Source organism: Lepisma saccharinum, chromosome 15 (genome assembly GCF_977018435.1).
Source record: "Lepisma saccharinum chromosome 15, izLepSacc3.1, whole genome shotgun sequence".
Lineage (NCBI taxonomy): Eukaryota > Metazoa > Arthropoda > Insecta > Zygentoma > Lepismatidae > Lepisma > Lepisma saccharinum.
The window spans coordinates 55153923-55176641 of NC_139243.1; the positions used below are offsets into that span (position 1 = coordinate 55153923).

Consider the following 22719-nt stretch of genomic DNA (forward strand, 5'->3'; position numbering starts at 1 on the left):
AGCCAGTGATGCATTCAAGTATATTCTGCGTAAATTTCCACGAATTAGTGAAACTAAAATCAGGAAGGGTCTTCAGACTCGAGAACTCCTCAATGATACTGAATTTGATGCACTGTTAGAAGATAAGGAGAAGATTGCATGGTACTCTTTCCGAAACATGGTGACAAAGTTTTTGGGAAACGTGCGGTCTCAGAATTATAAGGAACTAGTGGAGCACCTAATATCTTCCTACCAAGGAATGGGGTGTCATATGTCACTAAAAATACATATGTTACACTCCCACATAAACTTCTTCCCAGGAAATTGCGGAGCAGTCAGCGATGAACATGGAGAACATTTCCACCAAGTTATATCTACAACGGAGGAACAATATCATGGCCACTGGAGCAAGTCTATGCTTGCTGATTATTGTAGGACAATAGCCAGAGATGTTCCAGAACCACAATACAAGCAACAAGCAAAGAGGTGCGTCCATGTAAGTAATGTTTTTATGACATTCATTTTGTACACGTGTTAATTTCCTATTAACACCACATCACACATATTTCTTTCTATTACACTTAAACTCGAACAAATTCAGCATTTTTATTATTATTTTCGTATTCAGCACCCTCAATTCCATAAGGAAATGTACTTTTCATTCCCGAAGCAAGAAAAAAGTTAAAGTTTGTTGTCCAGTGTAATTAGATTTTGATTATTACCTAACACTTGGTTTCGGCCTGTAAGCATATATTTAGTTTCCTCTTTGTTAACTTCCAAACCTATCTCTTTAGCAGTTTTGAAAAATATTTTAGCATTATTCTTAATTGTATTTATATCATCCCCTAATAAGTCTACATCATCTGCATATGCTAACAACCGAGTCATACCGTTTAATTTTAGTCCGTTAGTTTCTTTTACCTTCCTAACAGCATATTCTAAGGCAAAATTAAAATGCATGTCCTTGTTTTAACCCATCATGAATTGTAAATTTGTCACACACATTAATACCCACAAGAATGCTCTAGAAGAAATTCTAAGCATATTTCAGATTTTGGAATACCTAAGAGGTTTTTGAAATGCGAGGAAAATTTGAAAATACCTGCCTTGACATTGGCCAAAGGTCCAGCCACCATGGACGTCCACAGGATTTTTCCCAGGGAGGTGCAATCAAGGTAATTTTTACCAGGGGGGGGAGGAGGCATATATTTCCCCTTAATAGTGATGCCCCCTAATAAAACACTATTTCAGTCTGAAATTATCATGTTCCTTCAAAGTATTTATAATAATTAACATAAATTACTGTGGCCGAATGAAATTACGTGTGAAATATATAATTTTCAAGGTGGGCCCGGCCCCTCTTCCGGATGTCCATGAGCCAAGCCAAATTGAAATTTCTCGTCACTAACTTTTCCAGTTTCTTAAGAATTCTTATGAAATTGTCTGACTTTCCAATGACTTTTTTTTTTTATCTAGAGACTGACTTCCTAGACTATCCAGATCAGTGAGAACTCTGATCAAAAATTATTCCATATGGACCTTGTTGCGTTTTCTAAAATCTAGAAAAAAAGGAGGGACAAAGTTACAGAAAGCTCATTTTAGTTCATGAATTTCCAAAATTTTATTCTTCTCATAACTATGATAAAGCACAACTTTCCTTTTTGTGAATACTTGACATATTTATTAAAAACATAAGAGCTACTAACATAATAAAGCGTTGCATATGAATAACTAAATCAAAAAAGTATATAAAAAACACAATATCAAAAAACTACAAAGACATTAACAATTCAATTCTGACATACTACAAACAACCATTGTAATATCTTTGTCATGGGTTTGCTTTAGTTATAGGTCATTTCACTGTACAATTAGATTGGACACAACCATCTCATATTGCAACCATCTTCTCCTTACGGCTAACATGACGCAAAAGCCATTAATGTATGTTTCCGTCAGTTAGTGAAAAAAATAACCTACTTGTAAAGCCTTTGTACTTTGCACAGCAACTGTAACTTGATTATGCAACAGGTTGTGAAATATAAACTTTCATAATACTGTATATTTAACACTATGTATTAACATAATCAAGACTTATTTCTCATTACAGATAAAACTCTGGAACACTGTCAACATTAAGTCATAATATTTGAACTAGATCAACTATTTTTAAAAGGAAGAGTTAAATGATGATAAATTCTTATCAGCATTGAATGCATGGCGTCCATTTTTGCTATCAGTCTCGCACTGATCACCACATTTTGTGAAAAACTTTAAAAATATCTAAAGATTACTGAAATATTTCTAAGCTTTAAAGAACAATTTCCACCAAACTATAATCTAATAAATATGGCAAATTTACTTTTTATTAAAAAAGACATATACTGTGGAACTACTAAATCTATATAAAAGTGGAAATAATCTGGGAATACGTTTGTTTGATATAGCAGCCCAGAAAGGAAAACTCAAATTGCACAATATTTCAATTATGATTCTTCACAACAGCAATACTGCAATAACAATGCCCTGTTCAACTTTAAATACCTTGTTTCTGGCAAGTTAATACCAGCTTTTCCTTCTGAATATAGATATTTGTACATTTCAGTGAAATAAGATTACCAGGGGAATAGTAGTAAATTTTTGCACAATATTACATGGCAGCCTTATCACATTAGACAGTGTGTATAAGATTCATAGTAAAAGACTTGAACTAAATGAACACTAATCATAATAATTATTTTTAGATAAGTCTTATCAGATGACTTTTGTTGTGAAATTAATCAACATTTCAAGATTTTGCAAATCATGTACAGTGGAACCACGGAAAATGTGAAATTCAGATTCCAACACATGGAGTCGAGGAATAGTGATACTATTTGTTAATACAGATGTGTTGGTCACCTTGCTCACACAATAAAAATATGTATTCTTATCCAATGTATCATAAGCACAGAAAAACAAATATATGATTGTTAGGGGGCAAAAAATGAAAATCCATTTGAAAACAATAAAGCCTAACGCAAGAGTGAATTTTATACATATAAAATTTCAAATGTAAGCTATGCATCCACAATTTGGAAATAAAATACAAACATGGTGCAAAGTGATGTTAATGCAAGGTTGTTAAAGATCCAGGAATTATAAATAAATTCAATTTTGGTCTGGGAGAGAAAATCAGCAAGCGTAAAGGATTCTGGACCGTAAAGAACACTTTCATCTTTAAAGTATATCAATTTGGTCCTGGGGAACTTTTTTCTCCGGATCAATTTAATTGTGGTCCAAGTTCGGTATTGCAATGAAACAATATGCAACTTGGACAGAATTTAAATTGTGCGGGAATAAAGGTTCCGGTCCTATAACTAAACCCAATAGAACCATTACAATGTATGGGTTCCTGTAGCTTTTAACAACCCTGACATAATGTGATGATATCTGGCATATTAGTACGTTTAAAAATTAAAACCTAACCAAAGCTGGGGTTTAACATGACAACTCATCTCACATAGCTAATAATACAAATATGCAAAAATATTGCATGAACTTATTCTTCCTGTCACTGAAGACGTGTTTCTCATTTATATGTAAAGTAAAGAAATACACAATTAATTTTCAATTTTGTATTTTGTCACCCTGTTGATATTCATACCAATCTCTAGAATATTTGAAAATCCTAGATATTCTGCTCAAAAATGCAACTATGCCCGGCCTATTCCATTGTTGTAATGGTCCTTACCCAAAAATGTGTGCTCAAGTCTACAATACATTCAATATTGTTACTATTATTAAAGATATTTTACATCTTTGTAGTAGAGTTAGTCTGTTTTACTCTTAAACATAAAAACAAAGGTAGTGTGTATAAAAAAACAAAACATTAGGTCTTCAAATTATAAACTGGAAGACCAGTGAAAGCTGCAAACTTCATTAAAACTTCTTTTGAAATGTTTTTTTCCCCCCCTTGGACAGAATATTTTGAACTTCACAGAGAATCTAGCTTTATATTAACCATATTTATATGCATATGTAAAGGATGCAGCATATTTTATGTATGAGTTCCAGGCATACATGCATCACAGAAATCGCACATGCTTAGAAGCTGCAACACAGTCTGCCATGGCTGGTTCTGACACAACTTGCGACAGTGGAGGTGTTCATCCGAACAGGTTCCATTCTGGACAAGCAGAGAGCATTGTGATGGTCCAATGATTGATCCCCATTCATCCATGTCAGAAAGGCATAACATTGAGGTGAGCTAGAGTGGAGATTTGCAGAACTGGAAGTTGGAGGAGATGTATTTTCTGGCATCCTGATGTTACTCAGTGACTCTCCTGAGTGGAACCTGCTCGGATGAACACACCCACTGCCACAATTCGCATCTGAACTGCCCCAACATTCCATGACAGGCTGACTGCAAGTATTGCATGTTTCTAAGCATGGAAGATTTTCTGTGCATCCATGCTACTGGCAGACAATGGGTATGTATAATGGCTTCAATTGCACTAGTGCAGAAAATACAATATAATGTGGACAGCCAGCGATATGAAGCAATATACACAAAATAAGTGTGTCTTAGCTGTTCTTAAAATATCTGCAGCCGAATATGTTCATGCCAGAAGGACTGGTCTTCCACTGGATGCAACGTGGAAACTTTCTACAAAGCATCGTGATTGCACTTTTATCTAGTGCATTCCTTAAGTCTGTAAAATAACTGGTTTCACCGGGTTCAGAAGGCCAGTTATTTTTGTTCAATTCGTGTGTTTCATTCGGACTTAAGAGAGATTTCACACTAAAGTGACACGCAACCTGAGAGTTTCACACTGAAACGAAAAGCTGCAGGTGACACATGTTTCTCTGCTCAGTTTGCATGATGCCGTCATTTGGTGATGATACCAATATAATTTGCACTGCTCTGTTTATTAGCCACTAGAAGAAAACGTAAGAAGATACATTGTTACATGTAAATCATGTTATAAATTTGTGCAAGTTCCTGAGGATATTAAGCAATCATGTGCACTGACCTCCAACTGTATACGCTAACACTTTGGTTTAGTTTCCAGCCTGCATAAATAAATAAACAAGCAGTAGTTTTAAACCTTAGAGACTGTGGCCTGGTAATTTCTTTTTTTTAATTCAGTGCCAGGATCCCAAGTATTTAATATTTTATATGAATGCCCTTGAAATTAAATATTGATAAATAAATTCTGGCATAATCATAAAAAGTAATAGTTTCAATTACATCTATGCTTGTTGGCAAATATAAAAATATGACCGGCATAGTGGTAACGTCATCTTATTGTAATCAATTGATCCTGGATTTGATGCCTGGTGAAGGTAAATAGTGAGGCACTTTGAACTGTAGGTCCAGTCTGATTACACTATTTGTGGAAAAAGTGGACTTAAAAAACAAAAAACTCACAACTCAAATATGAAATTAGGATTGTTTGTCAACCAGTAGAACCTCCCATGTCCCAGTATAATTATTGATACCAGGGTCCGGCAGTTGAGAAATGGTGCACAAGATTTTGTTACCACGTTGACTGACCTGCACTGACTTGCCTCCAAGTGCATGCTGCTTAAAACAAAAGCAGTCAAGTCCGATTATTTTACCGATTCGATATATCAATAAATATCTGATAATTTAATGCAAAATTCTGCCATTTTGTTGTAATTTTTTATAGATAATCTCAATGCCCTACTTTCTAAAAAAGTAAATGTCTATGCAATTTATTTTGCAATGAACCTTTCAGGTTCTTCCAGGACCATTTCTAATTTTATATCGGATCGGTAGAATATTGGTTATCGGTATCAGTAAATTTTATATCGGTACTTTATCAGTATCAGCCAAAATTTCATATCGGCCCATCCCTAGCTTAAATATTGTACATATTGATACTTCATTTTATCGAAAAAATAAAGGTTTAAAAATGTTGTAAGGCTGCCAGTTGGGCTATATTCTAGTTTAAATAGCTCGTTGGAATGAAGCCTCCACTGTGCAAGCATGAACAACAGAGGTGACACGATCCACGGTATTGAGAAAACTGGCCAATCCGAGCAGCATGTGCAGTTTGTCATGTCGCTTCGGTTCGAAAGGTGCAATTGATTACTGAGGGTTTGCTTCAAAGTAACACATGACACTTGTCGCTTCGGTGTGAAATCTTCCTAAGGAACATGCCTATTATGGACCACCCTGTATGATTCATCCTATTTTCTGAAATTTTACCCTGATGTTATGTTCCTCAGAGAATGTTACAATTACACAGATCATGCCTGAAATGAACTAACCCCAGTTTTAACCAAACAATTTGGATATACCTAGCTGCCTAAACATAATATAACCCCATTTTAATGTTTACGTGTTAAGTGAACATCAAATGCTATAAAATAATTACTTTAACAGTTGATAAATTTTTCAACTTAAACACTATGGCACTATTACATAAAAAATAATACTTTAGACATATTCCAGTGATAGTACATGAGTACTCGAGGCAGAATTTTCAAATTAAGTATTACACAAACAAAAATACTGAATTAGCGATGTAGGCCTGTTCTTAGGCATCAATGCAAGTACATGTACACTATGAGCACATATTATGTTTCAAATACACTTCACAACTTATATACCATTAAGGTGGTAACAAGACTCATCACTGGGTTGAACATTAAGTTAGGAGAAGATGGCGAATATGTGTAGAGTACAATTAGTCATTAACATAAAGTTGTACGGGAACACAGCGTGGGTTCTTTTAACTCTTTGCACTCAAATACGAAGTCTATTAACATTTCTTTGTTAGGCCATTCAAGGAAAACTTAAATGATATAAGCACTTTGTTTGTGATCCAGAAACAGCTCAACAGTGACGTAGTTTTCTAGAATGAGAACTGGAAAAGTAGTGTTATAGTGAAACCTTGAACAAAAGAACCTTCGGCCAGAAGCCTTCGTGCATCTTCCCCTCCAGTTTGCAGTTCTACGCAATTTCTTTTGCTTGTGGTCCTACTATAGTCTTGAAAATACAGGGTGGACAAGGGAGAATGGTACAAGTGGAAACACTGCAGAAAGGAAGTTATGCAAAATTCAAAGTCTTCATTCATTTTGCAACAACATCATGTGAAAAAATTGTATTTTTTTATTACATAACATGCATTTTAATATTCCAATATAATTTTTCAATATTTTCAAGCAAAACTCGGGTAAACTGATGCTTACAAATGGAGTGGAACACACCCACTATTGTTAACCAATATTATGAACAACTTTTATTGTTGCAATTTTAAAGCATCATTATTGATATTGATGGGAATCTTTTCAAAGTTACGTTGGCACAGCACTAATAAAAAGGAGGGAAAAAGAAGTGTAAGCGTAGCACAAAGAAACAATTACTAATGCAAGTGGTGCATAATATATGAGATTCTTGTGAGGAACATATACTTTATTATGTGATGAAATTTTGAATATTGCAATTATTGGCATGTTCATGAAACTGACCTACAACTTTAATATAGGGCTGAGCCAATATCGATCCAGTGGTATCGGTATCGGAAAGTATCACTTGGAATTCATGTACCTATACCAGTCTATACTTTTCTGGCATTTTGGTCATTAAGGGGGTCTGCACAAATACCACGTAACACTTTCGCAAAGTCTAATTATCCTAGAAATTATGCAAAATTCAAACTTTCTTCTTATTTTGCACTAATTTTGCATCATCAAAAACAGTATTTTGTGATTACATGATTTTAATATTCTGATGTAGTTCTTGAATATTCTAAAGTCAATTTCTTGGTAAATTGATGCATGTAATTGGAGAAGAAAAATTAGAAACTAATATTCATCAATATTTTGAACTAATTTTTATTATTGCAATTTTCAAGTATTGATATCGGTGGGAATCGATAAAAGTATCGACATTGGTTCAAAGTGTTATCGGCTCAGCCCTACTTTAAAATATACATCCTAAGACTGAACGCATTTGTTTCTTGTCAAATGCTATTTTTCAACCACACTAAGCTCAATCAACATGTATTTTTTTGGTAAACCGTGTATGGGGAACATTTTTATTATTATCACTTGCACTGTTTAATCTGAATGCACATTCTGTATGTTTCAATCACACCTTGTACAGGTGAGATTCTAAGAAACAAAAATTCATCTGAATTTGCCTCTTGGCTATCATTTCTTTTTGCCATAGTAAAAACAGTCTCAGGTAGCAAAATTGAGAGTATTTACGAATGCTTGTACGAGTGCAAAGAGTTAAAATAAACTGACCCAATGATTCAAAACTGCTTTCGCGCAAGCATTTTGACATATGGAATGTAACAAAACGGTTCCATTTGCAACTTTATGTTAAGATAACACGAAAATCCCAACAGTTAATGACAATACTGGTAATTTTACTGGTACATATTGTAACGTTAAAATTGTTAACATTTTAAAACTTTCCTTTTCTTCAATGTATACAGCAAATATAACAGGAATCAAAAACCATTGGCAAGTTTTTTCTCTGTAAAATCAAATAATAAAGGATATCTTACCCAGTGGCTAGGTATCAACTGTTAGAAGACACCCAATGCCATATAAGTACATCTAACAATGTTAATAAAGACACTCTTTACATCACACATCATTATACATTAATAATCTTCAATAAAACACTGTCATAATAATAATATCAATACTGAAAAATTATTTCGACACTAATGCTTAGCAAAAAAAAAAAAAATCTCTTCTCTCTACAAAAATACTGTGTCAAGAGGTAAAAACATAATTAGTGACGTAAGACCAGTCACATTTTAAACACAAAAACTTTTACACACTAATCTCCAACATAAATCTATCTACAGGCAACGGGTGAACAAAGCTTGCATGCTAGAGGAAAGCAAAATTAAGCATGGAAGAGTTCTTCAATATGAACACTGTACAGAGTACAGTTCATGTTACGGATAAAAAAAATGTTTTTTTTACAAGGATACCGTGTAATCACTGCATGACTGCAGGCCATTACGATGGAAGCAGGTTTATTATTTTTAAGCAAAATGCAAGAAAATGGGGGCAGGGGGAGGGGGAGGGCCTGCTGACATTCATACTGTTAAGTCTCTGAAAACTCAGCACAGCTAATGTTTACAGATTACAAGTAATGAAAATGTTTCTTACTTGGATAAAATCATGCAGCAATTGTTACCAGTACGGTTCAATACATAAGGATTCATGTTAATTGCAATGCTCTCATTAACCTTGGAAATTAAAAATATTTGTTGAAAGCAATACATCATCATAATATATAAAACTATTACTCTTGAATTAAAATTTATATTCTAGAAAAATAAAGGAATACAAACCATATTTACAATAAATATCTTTAAGAAATAGTACATAGTTCTTTTCATGAGTATTGTAGTTTCACTCAAGGTCTAAGACTGACTAAATTTTCATTTATATATATGTATATACAGGGCATCCCCTGACATTCGCTACGAGACTTGGCCCGGCACCAGCGTTTATCTTTCCCGGTGAACGGGTCTGCGACAGTCGCTTATATTAAACCTCGTAAAAAAGTTTAGAGTAACAGGGTCAGTTCTGAATAAAAGTGGAAAGAAAAATGGGGAAATAAAGTATGCAAAGACAATCCGCAACTGTCGCTGACCCGTTCACCGGGAAAGACAAGTGCTGATGCCGGGCAGCTTGCCGCCTAGTCTCATAGCGAATGTCAGGGAATGCTTTGTATATGCATCAGTGAATAATGATATCTCTAAATTAACTAATATTTCTTGCTTTCTTTCTTATGAAAATAGGATAAACTTGCTACCTACAGTAGTTACACGATAATGCAGTTCTGTGAACTTTCTGAAGGTAATAATTTAAAATCAGGTATTCCAGGTGTGAGAGTTCTTTCTTTTAACTTTCTACAACAAAGGCTAATAATTACACCAGTACAGTTTGTAGAACATTTTGTGAACAACTTAGCATTCAATAATCTATTTAGGATGAATGCAGACTTCTCTTTTTTTTTTTTTTTTAAAAAAAAGGGTAAGTATTAAAGGGGTAAGTATTTAAAGAATATACATGGGGAATCTGTACCAACGAAGATATATGAACATGTGGAGGAAAAAAAATGGGCAATATAAGTATTTGGATATTCTGAACATGCAGATATCATGATATTGAGATTCCTTTTTCACACCATGTGGTATGCTTGCACTTGCAGGTGATCTATTCACATTCTCTAGGACAATTCAGGAAAAAGATAAAAGCAACTCTTAGTTCGACAGCAATCATATACATCAACACTAAAATATTTAAAACAGTAGCTGGTCAAAGAGTTTTTACAACTGAGAGAAGCAATAACAAGTTTTCATAAAAGTGAAAAACAAAGAAAAGGATTTCATATAACAAGGTATGTCAATATTTAAAGTTTCTTAACCGTGTACTTGCATGTTTAATTTATATAAAACTTAATCCAACAAGTCAAGAACTAAAATAACAAAACTATTTTGCAAAACATTCAAATGCTGTATAAAAAATACACTAAAAACGTTACGTTTCCAAATTGATCTATTTATTGTGAATCTTCATCTGAAGAAGGTCCTATTAGAGGGTGGAAACATTTTTAGTGTATTTCTTATACAATAAATTTTGTCTTGGACAGCATTTGAATGTTTTATTAAAAATGGAAACAAGGCTTAACAGTGTAACTATTTTGTGTCAAAAATAGATAGATAAAGCTATTTACAGTTGTTTGTTTCAGTCTGAGAATCACAAACAGAAATATTCTCATCTAAACCATGAGATAAGGAAAACAATGGACATTTCTAACAAGTGAGGTATGAATTGCAAAACAGTCGAGTATGCAACTTAACTAACTTGTATATGTGTGTGTGTGTGTGTGTGTCAAATATGTGATTCAAGTAACATGTAACTAACTTTCACAACTAAAGCATTTTCTGCAGACAACCAGAAAAGACAACAAAGCAACAAGAACAAGATTTTCATCTAAACCCAAAAGGGAACAACTTATCAGCAAAAGAACAACATGAAAAGAGGGTAATGTTTTGATTATCACCAAGGGTATGGATCATTGCATAAACACTGCAAGATATAGAGAACAATCTGTGAAAGTAATACAGTAAAATTCATTTCCATGTACAGTTCTACTTGTCATTCCTTATTTAATAGCTGCCTTTGTTAGTACTGAGGTACAATTTCTGAAACAATATTACTGTATTTGATTATATTGTAAGTCACTTACAACTTCATAAATTAATTGTGGTTATGTGAATAAGGAGGAAGTAAACAGAAGAGGACAAATGGGTGGTGGACTATATCAAAGTGTTTGTAGATTAATATGGAACAGGGATGTACCTATGAAATGCAAGAAGGTAATATATAACACATACTATGTGTCGATAATTATGTATGGAGCAAAGACTTGGACAATGACAAAGACAAACAAAAGAAAGATGCAGGCAATGGAGACGAAATTTTAAGGAGTATATTGGGGAAGACTAGAAGGGATAGAATAAGGAATGAGGAGATCCGACAGACAGTGGAGGTGGTGAAGCTTCAGGACAGGATAGATCAGGCACAGATGAGATGGTTCGGACACATGAAGAGGATGGATGCAGAAAGACTACCAGTAAGAGCTTATGCACAAGGAGTGGGAATAAGGTCAAGGAAGAGACCAAGATGTCTGTGGAAAGCGCAGATAGCGGAGTGTTAGGAGAAGAGGACAAGATTGGAACACCGTGGAAAGAGAGGAGTGGTGGAAGACCACGAAAAAATGGAGAGGCTTGACGTCTATGCTGACCCAGCCAGAGGCAGGAAACGGCAAAGGATGATGATGATGATGATGATGAATGAATAATGACTGGTGTAAGACATGAATAAACAAGCACAAAGCATTGTCCATGCCATAGCCAACTCTGGTTTCTCAGTGCATCTGAAAACCACTATATTATACATCACCGGGAGGTTAATGAAAAAAGCTTACAAACAAGTATTTGTGGTTAATACTTGGTAAAAACGCACACAAAACAAATAAACAACACGATAAACGACACTAGAAGTCTGTCCAAGTTTTCGACTCCATCCCGGAGTCATCAAGGTTGAGAGACGGAGAGGAAGAAGCAGCAGAAGTTCCCTTTTTTATTCTATCACAATTTTTTCCCAAATTTTTTTACACATTTTCACGTCACATAATTTTGTAGTAATCTAGACAAAAAAAAAGTCCAAGTTAATAACAGTGTTCATTAGATTGTGGAATTTCTATATCGTTCATTTGTATGGTGGAGCTGAGCTCATTGGAACAGAATTGCATCATGTGACATTTTTAATGAGAACATCCATTCCATTTTAATCCAGATTCTGTGTGGAGCCATGACACAATTAAACACTAAAGTTGAGGTTTTTTGACAACATTGAAGTTTATTTACAACCACATTTTCTGGTATTTTCGTTATCATCTTTGGATGTTAATTTTTCATCATACTGTTTCTTTTGGCAGGCTGTCTTCTCTAGTTTCCTTCTCAGAGTTAAAGCAACAACTTGCTCGGGAAGAAACCTCCGAAGGAATTTATTTTGCTGCTCTTCTGTTGGACCAAACTTGTGGATGCTGGGAATCAACTCTTTAACCCTTGAACGGATGGCTGGGTCTCGGTGGTAATATTTCTCTGAATCCCCGATAAAGTTTTCAACATACTGTACTGTCCCTCTCAGTACATTCGGTCTATATACTGTAGGTGTCACTAGTTGTATCATCGAGACCACTATTGCATCAGCCATTCTGTTATACGTGTTGAAATTCTGTCTGGAACTGGTATACCCAACCTGTCCAATTGCGTACGTTTTTTTTATGAGTTTTGTGAAATTAACATTGTTCTCAGCCCATTTGTTTCGTTTTGTTAGTGGTATTTTGTAAACATTGTGTGCTGTAATCTGTGTTTATGAGATAAGTTTTCTCCACAATGGCACATCACCTGACAAGAAGAAATTTATGAACTTTTGGAGAGTGACTTCTGGTGAAAAAAAGAAGTAAAGTAAGCAGACGGGTTGCATCTCAGAGACCTAAAATGAAATTTTCGCTTCAGAGGTACTAAAAACTTTACTGTATTCAAACATATATTCTAAAACAATATTATACACTTGTAGTACTAAAATTGAAATAAAGTCTGCTAACATAACTTTTTTTCACTCGTCCGTTCTCGGGTTAGGTGTTACATGAGTGATTGCCATGATGTCCTACGACACATGTTGCTAACACCATTTCTTGCCAGAACAGTCTTACTTTCACTTCATCAAATCCCTCCTTCTGTTTGATGTGGAATATGAACCACTGTGCACGTGCCTCCATCGGGTATCAAACCCAGGAATCCTTGATTACAAGGCGACAACATTATCGGGGAGGCCCAAGTCAGCCCTGATGATGACTTAGGGATGGAGTCAAAATCTTGAACATACATTTAAAATGTCTTTTATTGTGTTGTTTACGTATTTCGTGGTGTTTAGCAAGAATGTTGCCAGCACGTGTTTCTTAATGTCATATTGTGGTAAATAGTTAGGTAGCACCAATGTTTATGTAATAGGAAACTTGGAGAAAGTAAAAAATCTCTACAAGTATTGCACACATAAAAATATCTCTACATATAAAAAATACCTTGAGGAACTTTAACAGAAATATAAAAAAGAATCTTAGAACTGTATTAATGGGAAAAGTACCATAATTGCTGCATGAAAGTATCCAAGTTAGTAAATAACATCATTACCCAAAAAAAATTACACTGGAGTTACGCAGGTTATCCCGCATAAAGAGAGTATTTATGGATACACTTATGCACTCTGAGATTCCTCCTCCTCTTGTTTCTCACAGCAGCTAAGCTTCTCGTGCCGCCTCTGGTTCTGCTGCTGAGTGAACACTTTCCCGCACGTATTGCACTTGTATCTTTTCTCGCCGGTGTGAATGCGGCAGTGTCGCTTCAGGTTCTCGCACTGGCTGAAACCCTTTCCGCACATCCCGCACCAATAGTCCCTCCTCCCGGTGTGCACAGCCTGGTGCCGGATCAGGTTCCCGAGCTGGCTGAAGCATTTCTTGCAGACGGCGCACTCGTACAACCTCAACCCTGTGTGAATGTTGCTGTGGACCTTGAGGTTCCCACTCTGCGTGAAACTCTTCCCACAGACGTTGCATTGGTACGGCTTTTTCCCGGAATGAATGCGGGTGTGCACACTGAGGTTCGCCTGCTGGGCAAACCGCTTCCCGCACACGCAGCAGCGGTACGGCTTTTGTCCCGTATGCGTGTTCATGTGTCTCTGCAGATACATCGTCACCCGAAATGACTTACCGCAAATCGAGCATACGTACGGCTTCACCTTCTCGAAACTTCCCGGGTAATCTGGTCGGCTCCCTGGTAGCAGATACTTGTTCCACGTCGTCTCCCCATTTGAACCACTGAATCCGGGATTGAAAAAGTTGCGTTCTGCGATCAAAGTACCAGTTCTTCCATTCTCTGACAATAACTTTTCTGCAATGGGTGATGGGAGCTTGTGAGTACCAACGTGCCAAGTAAACTCTTGCAAATTATTAAAACTTAGGCCATGCTGGATGCATTTATATTGCCCAGCTACAAAGGAAAGAATGCAAGATTATTACATTCTTTGTTACACCGTACACATCTCGAAATGAACATTCAAAAGAGAACATTCAGAAACAACAAGTACGTGAGAAAGACGAAGCTTAGAGCTTGTAGACAGTCAGTGCGGCATGCAATGTAATTATGTTCACAATTAGTGTCCAGTAGTTATTTCACATTGCTTTCTACCACTTTTGGTTCAATGCAATATAGAGGACGAATGATGATGAGATGAAAGAAATGAAACAATAACAACAACAATGGAACATACTGCTTTGGCAGGGATGCTAATCCAGAACCTTTGGAGCCAACTTAGTGGACAAGCACGTCTCGCTACTGAAGTTCCTGGATTCAAATTCTGGCCTGACCATGAGTAATCTCATCGTCAATTCGACCTAATAATCATTCATCCTTATCGTCATGATTAGACAAAAGTGGACGAGAAGTGATGCTAAGTAACAAGAATACTGAATCTTAAAATTGCAAATCAAATACTTAATGCAGTTGGTAACATGATAGTGGTGTCAACAGTATATTTATAATGTTAGCTAAGCATATTTAAGTTCACTTATATGTCCAGATGGCCTAATTAGATGGACTTAATGATTGACTGATTTGATTTATTATATTCCTGCCACTTCTGACTAATCGCGACAACAAGGATGAGTGATGATATGATGAAATTGATGAAGGAGCACTCACAAAGAACACACATGCTCAGGATGAGATTTGAACCTGGGAGCTGTACCATTATAGCATGCTGTGCTAACCACTCCACCATGAAAAGAGATCGCTACTCACTGAATAATTTATATTTTAGTGTAACTTTTCTATCCAATTAGACTTATCATATCCATGAGGACGAATTTTATCATATCCATGAGGACGAATTATGATTAGATGAAATTGATTAACAGTCAACGTCATAAAGAAACATCCCTACTGGGGCTAAAACTGAGAACCTTCAGTGTCAGTCACAGTCAGCAGACGAGGCAGCAGTGATTGAGTGACACCCACTTCTTACAGGATTCCTAAGAAATGCACCATATGGTGAAGGTGTGCTAATTTGGTAAGCACTTTCATGAACCATTAGGATTCAGAATTTCATATTTTTCATTCAAGATTAATTGATGTGGTTTATTTTACTTTGCTTTTCTGTCCCTTTTGGCTAATCGTGAAGATGATAAGTGATGATATGATGAAATTGATGAAGGGACACTCACAACACCCATGTCTAGGCTGCTGACATTGTAGCAAGCTGTTTTAACCATTCCATCACAGAGGCCAGATTTCATTCAAGATTACTAAACGGTCTACCGATTTGAACGTCAGAACTTTGAAAGTGTGTTGTGGCAACACTGACTGGAATGACAAGATGGAACTGTGACATCTGTGTGCAGTAGTCTGTGGAAAGTTATCATTGAGAGATACACAATACAACAACGTATAGAAACTATTCGAATTTATTATCAAAATTCATGTACAGTTCGACAGACATTTCGTACATTGAGAGGAATTTATGGTCAACATAATCCACCGACAGAACAAAGAAAACTGTAGGATTTGGGCAGATGAAAATCCGCAAGTGATTCTGGACGTACCCAGTCATCCTAAGAAAGTGACTGTGTGGTGTGGTTTTTGGGCCAATGGCATAATCGTGCCTTATTTTTTTTTGAGGACCAACATGGAAATCACGTAACTGTCAATGGGGAGCGATACAGGAATATGGTGGTGCAGTTTTAGTGGCCTAAACTGGCAAATCTTGCCATCAACAATGCGTTTTTCCAACAGGATAGTGCAACTTGCCACACAGCTCGCCAAACAATGGAATGTTTGCAGGAAAAATTTCCCAGACGAGTTCTGTCCAGAAAGGGTGATGTGCACTGGCCACCAAGATCATGTGATCTAACCCCCTGGATTATTTTTATGGGGTTATGTCAAATCTAAGGTCTATGAGACTAAGCCACGCACAGTTCGTGACCTGAAACGGAACATCCGAACCATTGAGGCTATACCGCTCAATATGTGTGCAGACGTGCTGGAAAATTGGACATTCAGAATCCATTCCACCCACCGAAGCAGAGGAGGACATTTGAACAACATATTGTTTAAAACATACTGCCATTGTTTGCTCTTGAAAATAAAAAAAATATATATATGTCATTATTATTTGTGGTTTTCATTCTATCTAATTTTAAAGATCTGACGTTCAAATTGGTAGACCCTATAGTATGGAGGAAAAGGAAATTTTCTTATGGATGATGCAAATTAGAAAAAACTTAAAATGAGAGAAAATGTACAACTTGGGAAAATTATTAAACATTTTGCTGCATTGGGACCACGCTGACAATGTATTATGTGAGAAAATGTAAAACTTGTGAAGAACTGTACATCTTAGGCTTTCACACATTATGACAGCTATATCAATATATTTACAAATAAATTTTCAGATATAGCATTTACAGATTACTGTATTCTTATTTTTTATTTTATTTATATGGCAACACTATTTCAAGCTACATTGAGTGACCATGTGCTTCGGAGTAATCCTTTTTGACTGATTACATATATTTCTTTTGAAACCAATGTGAGTATTCGAACAAGTGTTCTTGGGTTACAAGCCATGTTAAATCGGTGTTAAGCTTTTGAGCGCATACATTGCTCTTATCATCAGGGAATGTAGATTTGGAGACCAGTGTGAGGTTATTTTCACAGCATCGCCAAGGGACACAGGATTTAATTTGCAGACATCAAAATAATAGCCAAATGTGCCAGTTCAGGGTGGCTACTCTACGACCATTATAAAATTCAAGTATAATTCCCGGTTTTCAAGGCAAACTTTACAAAATTTCAAAGGTACAAACACATGTTTTCTCTATTTCAACCTTACGTATTACTGCCTCTCACCCCCCCCCCCCCCCCCGCCTCTCACACACAGACACAACTATATTAACAATATAAAGCATCTGTGCGATTCGAATGTATCCAAAAATTGTAATTCAATTCAATTGAACGGTATATACAGGGTGTCTCATCTAACATTGCGACCTGAAATATTTCGTGAACAACAAATATTGAAAAACTGCTTTCGCAGATATATAGGTATGAGAGGGGCTCATGAAATTAGTGTACACAATACGTTCAACTACGTAAGGAAGTACGATTTTCAATGGAAACCTCATTTTATTTTCAGCTCATTTGAAAGTACGGAAAAATCATTAAGAATGGCGTTTGTTACATTGTAATACGTCAAGTAGTTCTCAAGTAAATGTAACCTGAAGTTGACGCTTGAAACAAACATTCTCACAAGTTGATTCGTGTGTCGTAACATGCATATCCCCCTTTTGACGCCATTCATGTATCGTAACAAACATGTTACTCTTCTGCATACTATGCGTCGTGCTTAGGAAAGTTGTTACGTTGCCAACAACTGCGGGTGTACATAAGTAAACTCTGACAAATTATCTAAAAGGTTCTGATACATCTTTCTGAGTTATAAAATAAGGGTTTATTAAAAAGTATAAATTTTAAACATTCCGCCATCAGTTACATACATAAATGTTAGTACATTAACATCTTTCTAATTTTTAATTGGCGTTCATTGGAACAATCAACTCTTCTCGTTTGGTCATGACAAATCTTTAAGTTTTCAACTTTGAAACTTTGCAGCTTATACATTTTTCCTTCAAATTGATTTATCAAATTTATCAAATAAAGCAAGGGCGTAACATAATACACTGATTAACCAGACGTTTGTGATAGTGTACGTACATCAGAACTGTTGCTGAGAAAATACGTAGTATTTTCAGACTCTGAAAAGGCCGGGATGATACTTATCTATGGCGAGTGTAGGAAAAATGCAGCACATGCGTGCAGGCTGTATGCGTGACGACATGAGGGATGCACTTTCACACTCAACTTCAGGTTAAATTTACTTGAGAACTACTTGACGTATTACAATGTAACAAACGCCATTCTTAATTATTTTTTCCGTACTTTCAAATGAGCTGAAAATAAAATGGGGTTTCCATTTTAAAAAAAAACTAAGTTTGTGTTGAAAATTGTACTTCCTTACGTAGTTGAACGTATTGTGTCCACTAATTTCATGAGCGCCTCTCATACCTATATATCTGCAAAAGCAGTTTTTCAATATTTGTTGTTGTTCACGAAATATTTCAGGTCGCAATGTTAGATGAGACACCCTGTATATTTAATTTAAGGTGCAGAGTTTACATTTGCCATTTCGCATACTCCGACTAGAAATACATCTACATACACAAGTCACAAATGTTACAGGATGTAGTAATCTACGAAAAAGTTAATATTTGTACAAGAATTTCAAAATTTACCTATCAACTTCAAGATATCTTGCAATAATCTTCCGTCTGCCAGACAGATTGTTCTGCAAAGGGCACTAACAAAGCAAACAGATTCAGAGAATTCTGTTTTATTTTCCAGGCAGCTTTCTTTTCTTTTCCTTTCTCGATAAAAATAAAAGCTTAACTATGAAAAACTTGCCTCAGGGCATTAATAAATATGTAATAAATTCAATAATGAGATTTGGATTAATAAAAGTTGCAATTTTTCACGTCTACTGGGAAAAATTCAAGCAGAATTCACGCATAATTCCCGGAGCCGATAATTCACGCATAATTCCTGGAATTCAAGGAATTCCCTGTGAGTACCTACCCTGCAGTTACTGGGACCAATGAGTAAAAGGAGCCATAGCCATTTCACGAGAAAGCACCAATCTTAACAGGGCCATGGGATTCCAGCTCACTCACGCCTTCTTCATAAATGCACAACACCAGCCAATAAGACTACCAGGATCCAGAGCAAACCAATAAGTATGCAATGTCCAAGCTCCGCCCCTATCATAGTCATATATTTAACCTCACACTGGCCTCCAATTCTACATTAGTTTTTCTTGTATGTACGCATTGCTTGCATTGTAGAATTTCTTCTCTTGTAGTTTATTGTCATTACAAGCATAAGAACACAGTTTTTTGTTGTGACGTTTCAGAAAACTAAAGGAATAGAGAAATGCAGACAAAGATGAGAAATCTGTTGAAAATAAATTTGTGTGCATTCCATTCCAAAAGGGATTCTCACATAAAATTGCAAAATTTTGTAGAAGATTTAATTTCAAAATTGTTTTTAGATCACCAAGAAGTTTGGAATGTACATTTAATGAATTCAAAATGAGGAAATCTCTACCAGATGTGGAAACCACAGGAATATATAATATAAGTTGTTCATGTTCAAAGGATTATGTAGGGCAAACAGCAAGGAAAATGGCAACACGATTTGGACATTATAAATCTAAACCCAAGAAACAGGTTTGTCAGCTCACATCATCGAAGAGAAGCATTTGATTAAAAAGAGAAGGGTTTTAAAACAGTGACGGAAAACATACATTTGAATGTCTGGGAAGCTTCGTTCATTGCAGAACAACACTGGAATACATCAAGTCATTATTTGTATTAATATTGTTCTAAATGAAATGTTGTATGGCTTAATTGTAACCCTATTGAGATAATAAATAATAATAATAAATAATGAAAATGGTAACATAGACCCACTATGGAGTTTTCTTTTTCACAAATGGAGTAAGCCACCATCTTTAACATTTAATGTAACAGAAAACATCAAGAAACTTTGTGAAAGCAATGATGACTTTGAATACCTGATGATATTTGGGATTCACAATTTTTAAATAAAAAATAATGTGATCAAATTTTTTTTATCCAAAATAAAAATAAAACAGACTGCTTGTTTTCACAATTAAGTTGTTACATTACAACAATGTAACATTGACAACATCCATTGTATAACGGATTCTTTTTGTTTCAAAAATTGGTAACCATTCTTATAACTGTATCTTTAGTCAAACTAAAAATAAATGTCTGATGAAGGGAGAGTGTGTTCTCCTGAAACGTCACCACGAAAAACTGTGTTCTTATGCTTGTAATAACCGTAAACTACAAGAGAAATAATTCTACATTCCATGGTGATGAGACCAACGTATGCATTCGAAACGTTGGAAGCTAACGCCGATTTAACCTGGCTGGTAACCCAAGAACACTTGTTCGAATCACGCTGCCAGGAAAACTTCAATATATACCTTTAATCTCAGTACATTAATTTCTTGTTGTTAGCATGGAGTAGGTATAATTCATCAGAGCATAACGTTATAAAATTTTTCCCAGATACTACATTTTCTCACATTTTAAGTTTTTTATCTTGGACTCCCTCAAAAAACGTAACATTTAAGTTTTGCTGTATTTCATTAGAACCATGTGACAGGTTTTAGAGTTTTATTCTATTTTAATAAATTGTTAAATATATCTTAAATCTTTGCCAGTTTTTCAAATATTGCAATGTAAAATGATTTTAAAACTGAGGCACTGACTGCCATACAGGCCAGGGAACAACACAGAACAAATATATTCTGTAACATAGAAGCATGAAAGGATGCACATTGAGAAATAATGAACTAACACACACATAAGCATGCAACAGAAACACTGCAAATTATCTGGTAATGACAGTAATATTACAAATAATATTATTAATGAAAATTTTGGCTGAACTTCTTTTAATTTATGAACTTTTTTATTTTCAGATGATTCTGTTCTTGGCTCTTCAAAAACAGACATGGCATATCTAGCGTATCAAACCTTCAAGCAAATAAAGATGTTTAGCCAACCACAAGTAGGATTCATATTTATTATTTTCATTTCATGCATGAGTAACAATATATATAAAAAATCAGGATTAGCAGCGACATACCAAAAAGACAGAAAGAGGAGGGCCAGTGACTATCCCTGAATGACTTTTTTTTTTTTGTTTGTTTGTAACTGGTAATTCATGAAGTGTTTTTTTTTTTTAAATTTTTGGCACTTATTGTGAGGTACAAAGATCATACCAAAATTAATAAGCATTGTGTAGTACGTGGTGCCATCTGTTGTACATCCTTCAATATCGTAAGACAACAGTAGCTTTCATCACATGATCAGCATTACTCCTAACACAATGGCGGACAACAATATTTTGTTTCATCAGCGTGCTGTAATTGAATTTGTTTGTTAGAGGAAATCCCCACTGCATAATTCACTAGAGATTTCAGTATACCTATGGAAATGTGTGCATAGGTGGTAATAGTGTTAGAAGATGGGTAAAACCTTTTAAAGAAGCATTGGTAGCCCTCGAACAGCATCAACTGAATGCAACAAGGAGGGGGTTGGGGACGTTATGTCCCGACACTGTGCAAGCTCCATTGTGTATTGCACGATAAACTTCCTGGAATAAAGATCATCCTTCAGCATGACAATAATCGGCCCCACTCAGCTCGCTTTATGTCGCAGTTCTTCCACATCCCTCCTACATCCCTGTTGTGGCATCATCGATTACCATTTGTTTGTATTTGTGAAGGATCAGATACGAGGCAATTCAGAAGCTAGTGCGTCAGTGTCTTTGGTAGGCTGGAACGGAGTTCCACCATAGGGGTATATCAAAACTTCCAGAATAGCAGGGAAAATGTGTACAAAGAAGTGAAGATTATTTGGAAAAGTCAACAAAAGACTGTAGAATAAGGTTACGTACTTGGTTTTTCAATCATGCAAAATGATAATTTAGAATAAATTGTTGCTCTTTACTTTTGGTATGATTTTTTTAAAAAAATAGATATCTTTACAACTCAAGTGATGGCTATAGTGGATAATTTAGTTTACTGGTATTCAGACAATGCAGCCAATGGTGTCCATATCATCTGGTGAAAGGTTTCTAGATTATTGAATGCCCAAATTTGATTTGCTATGTTATTTAGGATTGTTCTTCTGCCACTTTTGACTAAGTGTAGCAATGAGTGATGATTACATGAAATTTATGAAGAGACGCTCGCAAAAAACACCCATGCCCAGACTTTAATCCAAACCTAGGCCCCTGGCACACTGTGCTAACCACTCCACCATTTAGGTTGGGTCAGACGAATATCCAAATATCCAGATGATGAATATGGAAATCTGGATGAGGATTATACAGATATACAAATGGTATGGTTGATGGAGATTTCTGTGCCTAGAATAGAAAGTAGTACCACTTGCAGGAAATTTGCAACGAAAGT

General features: G+C 35.6%; 1 protein-coding gene across 1 annotated transcript in view; it reads right to left on the reverse strand.

Annotated features, from left to right (window-relative positions):
- Positions 1-5046: 5046 nt before the first annotated feature.
- Positions 5047-22719, reverse strand: part of LOC145999710 (putative histone-lysine N-methyltransferase PRDM6) — a 67287-nt gene continuing 49614 nt past the window's right edge. Inside the window, exon 9 of the mRNA XM_083136990.1 lies at positions 5047-14486. Within this exon, the coding sequence (XP_082993116.1) occupies positions 13795-14486 (692 nt within the window). The 3' untranslated portion in view covers positions 5047-13794. The remainder of the gene's footprint in view (positions 14487-22719) is intronic.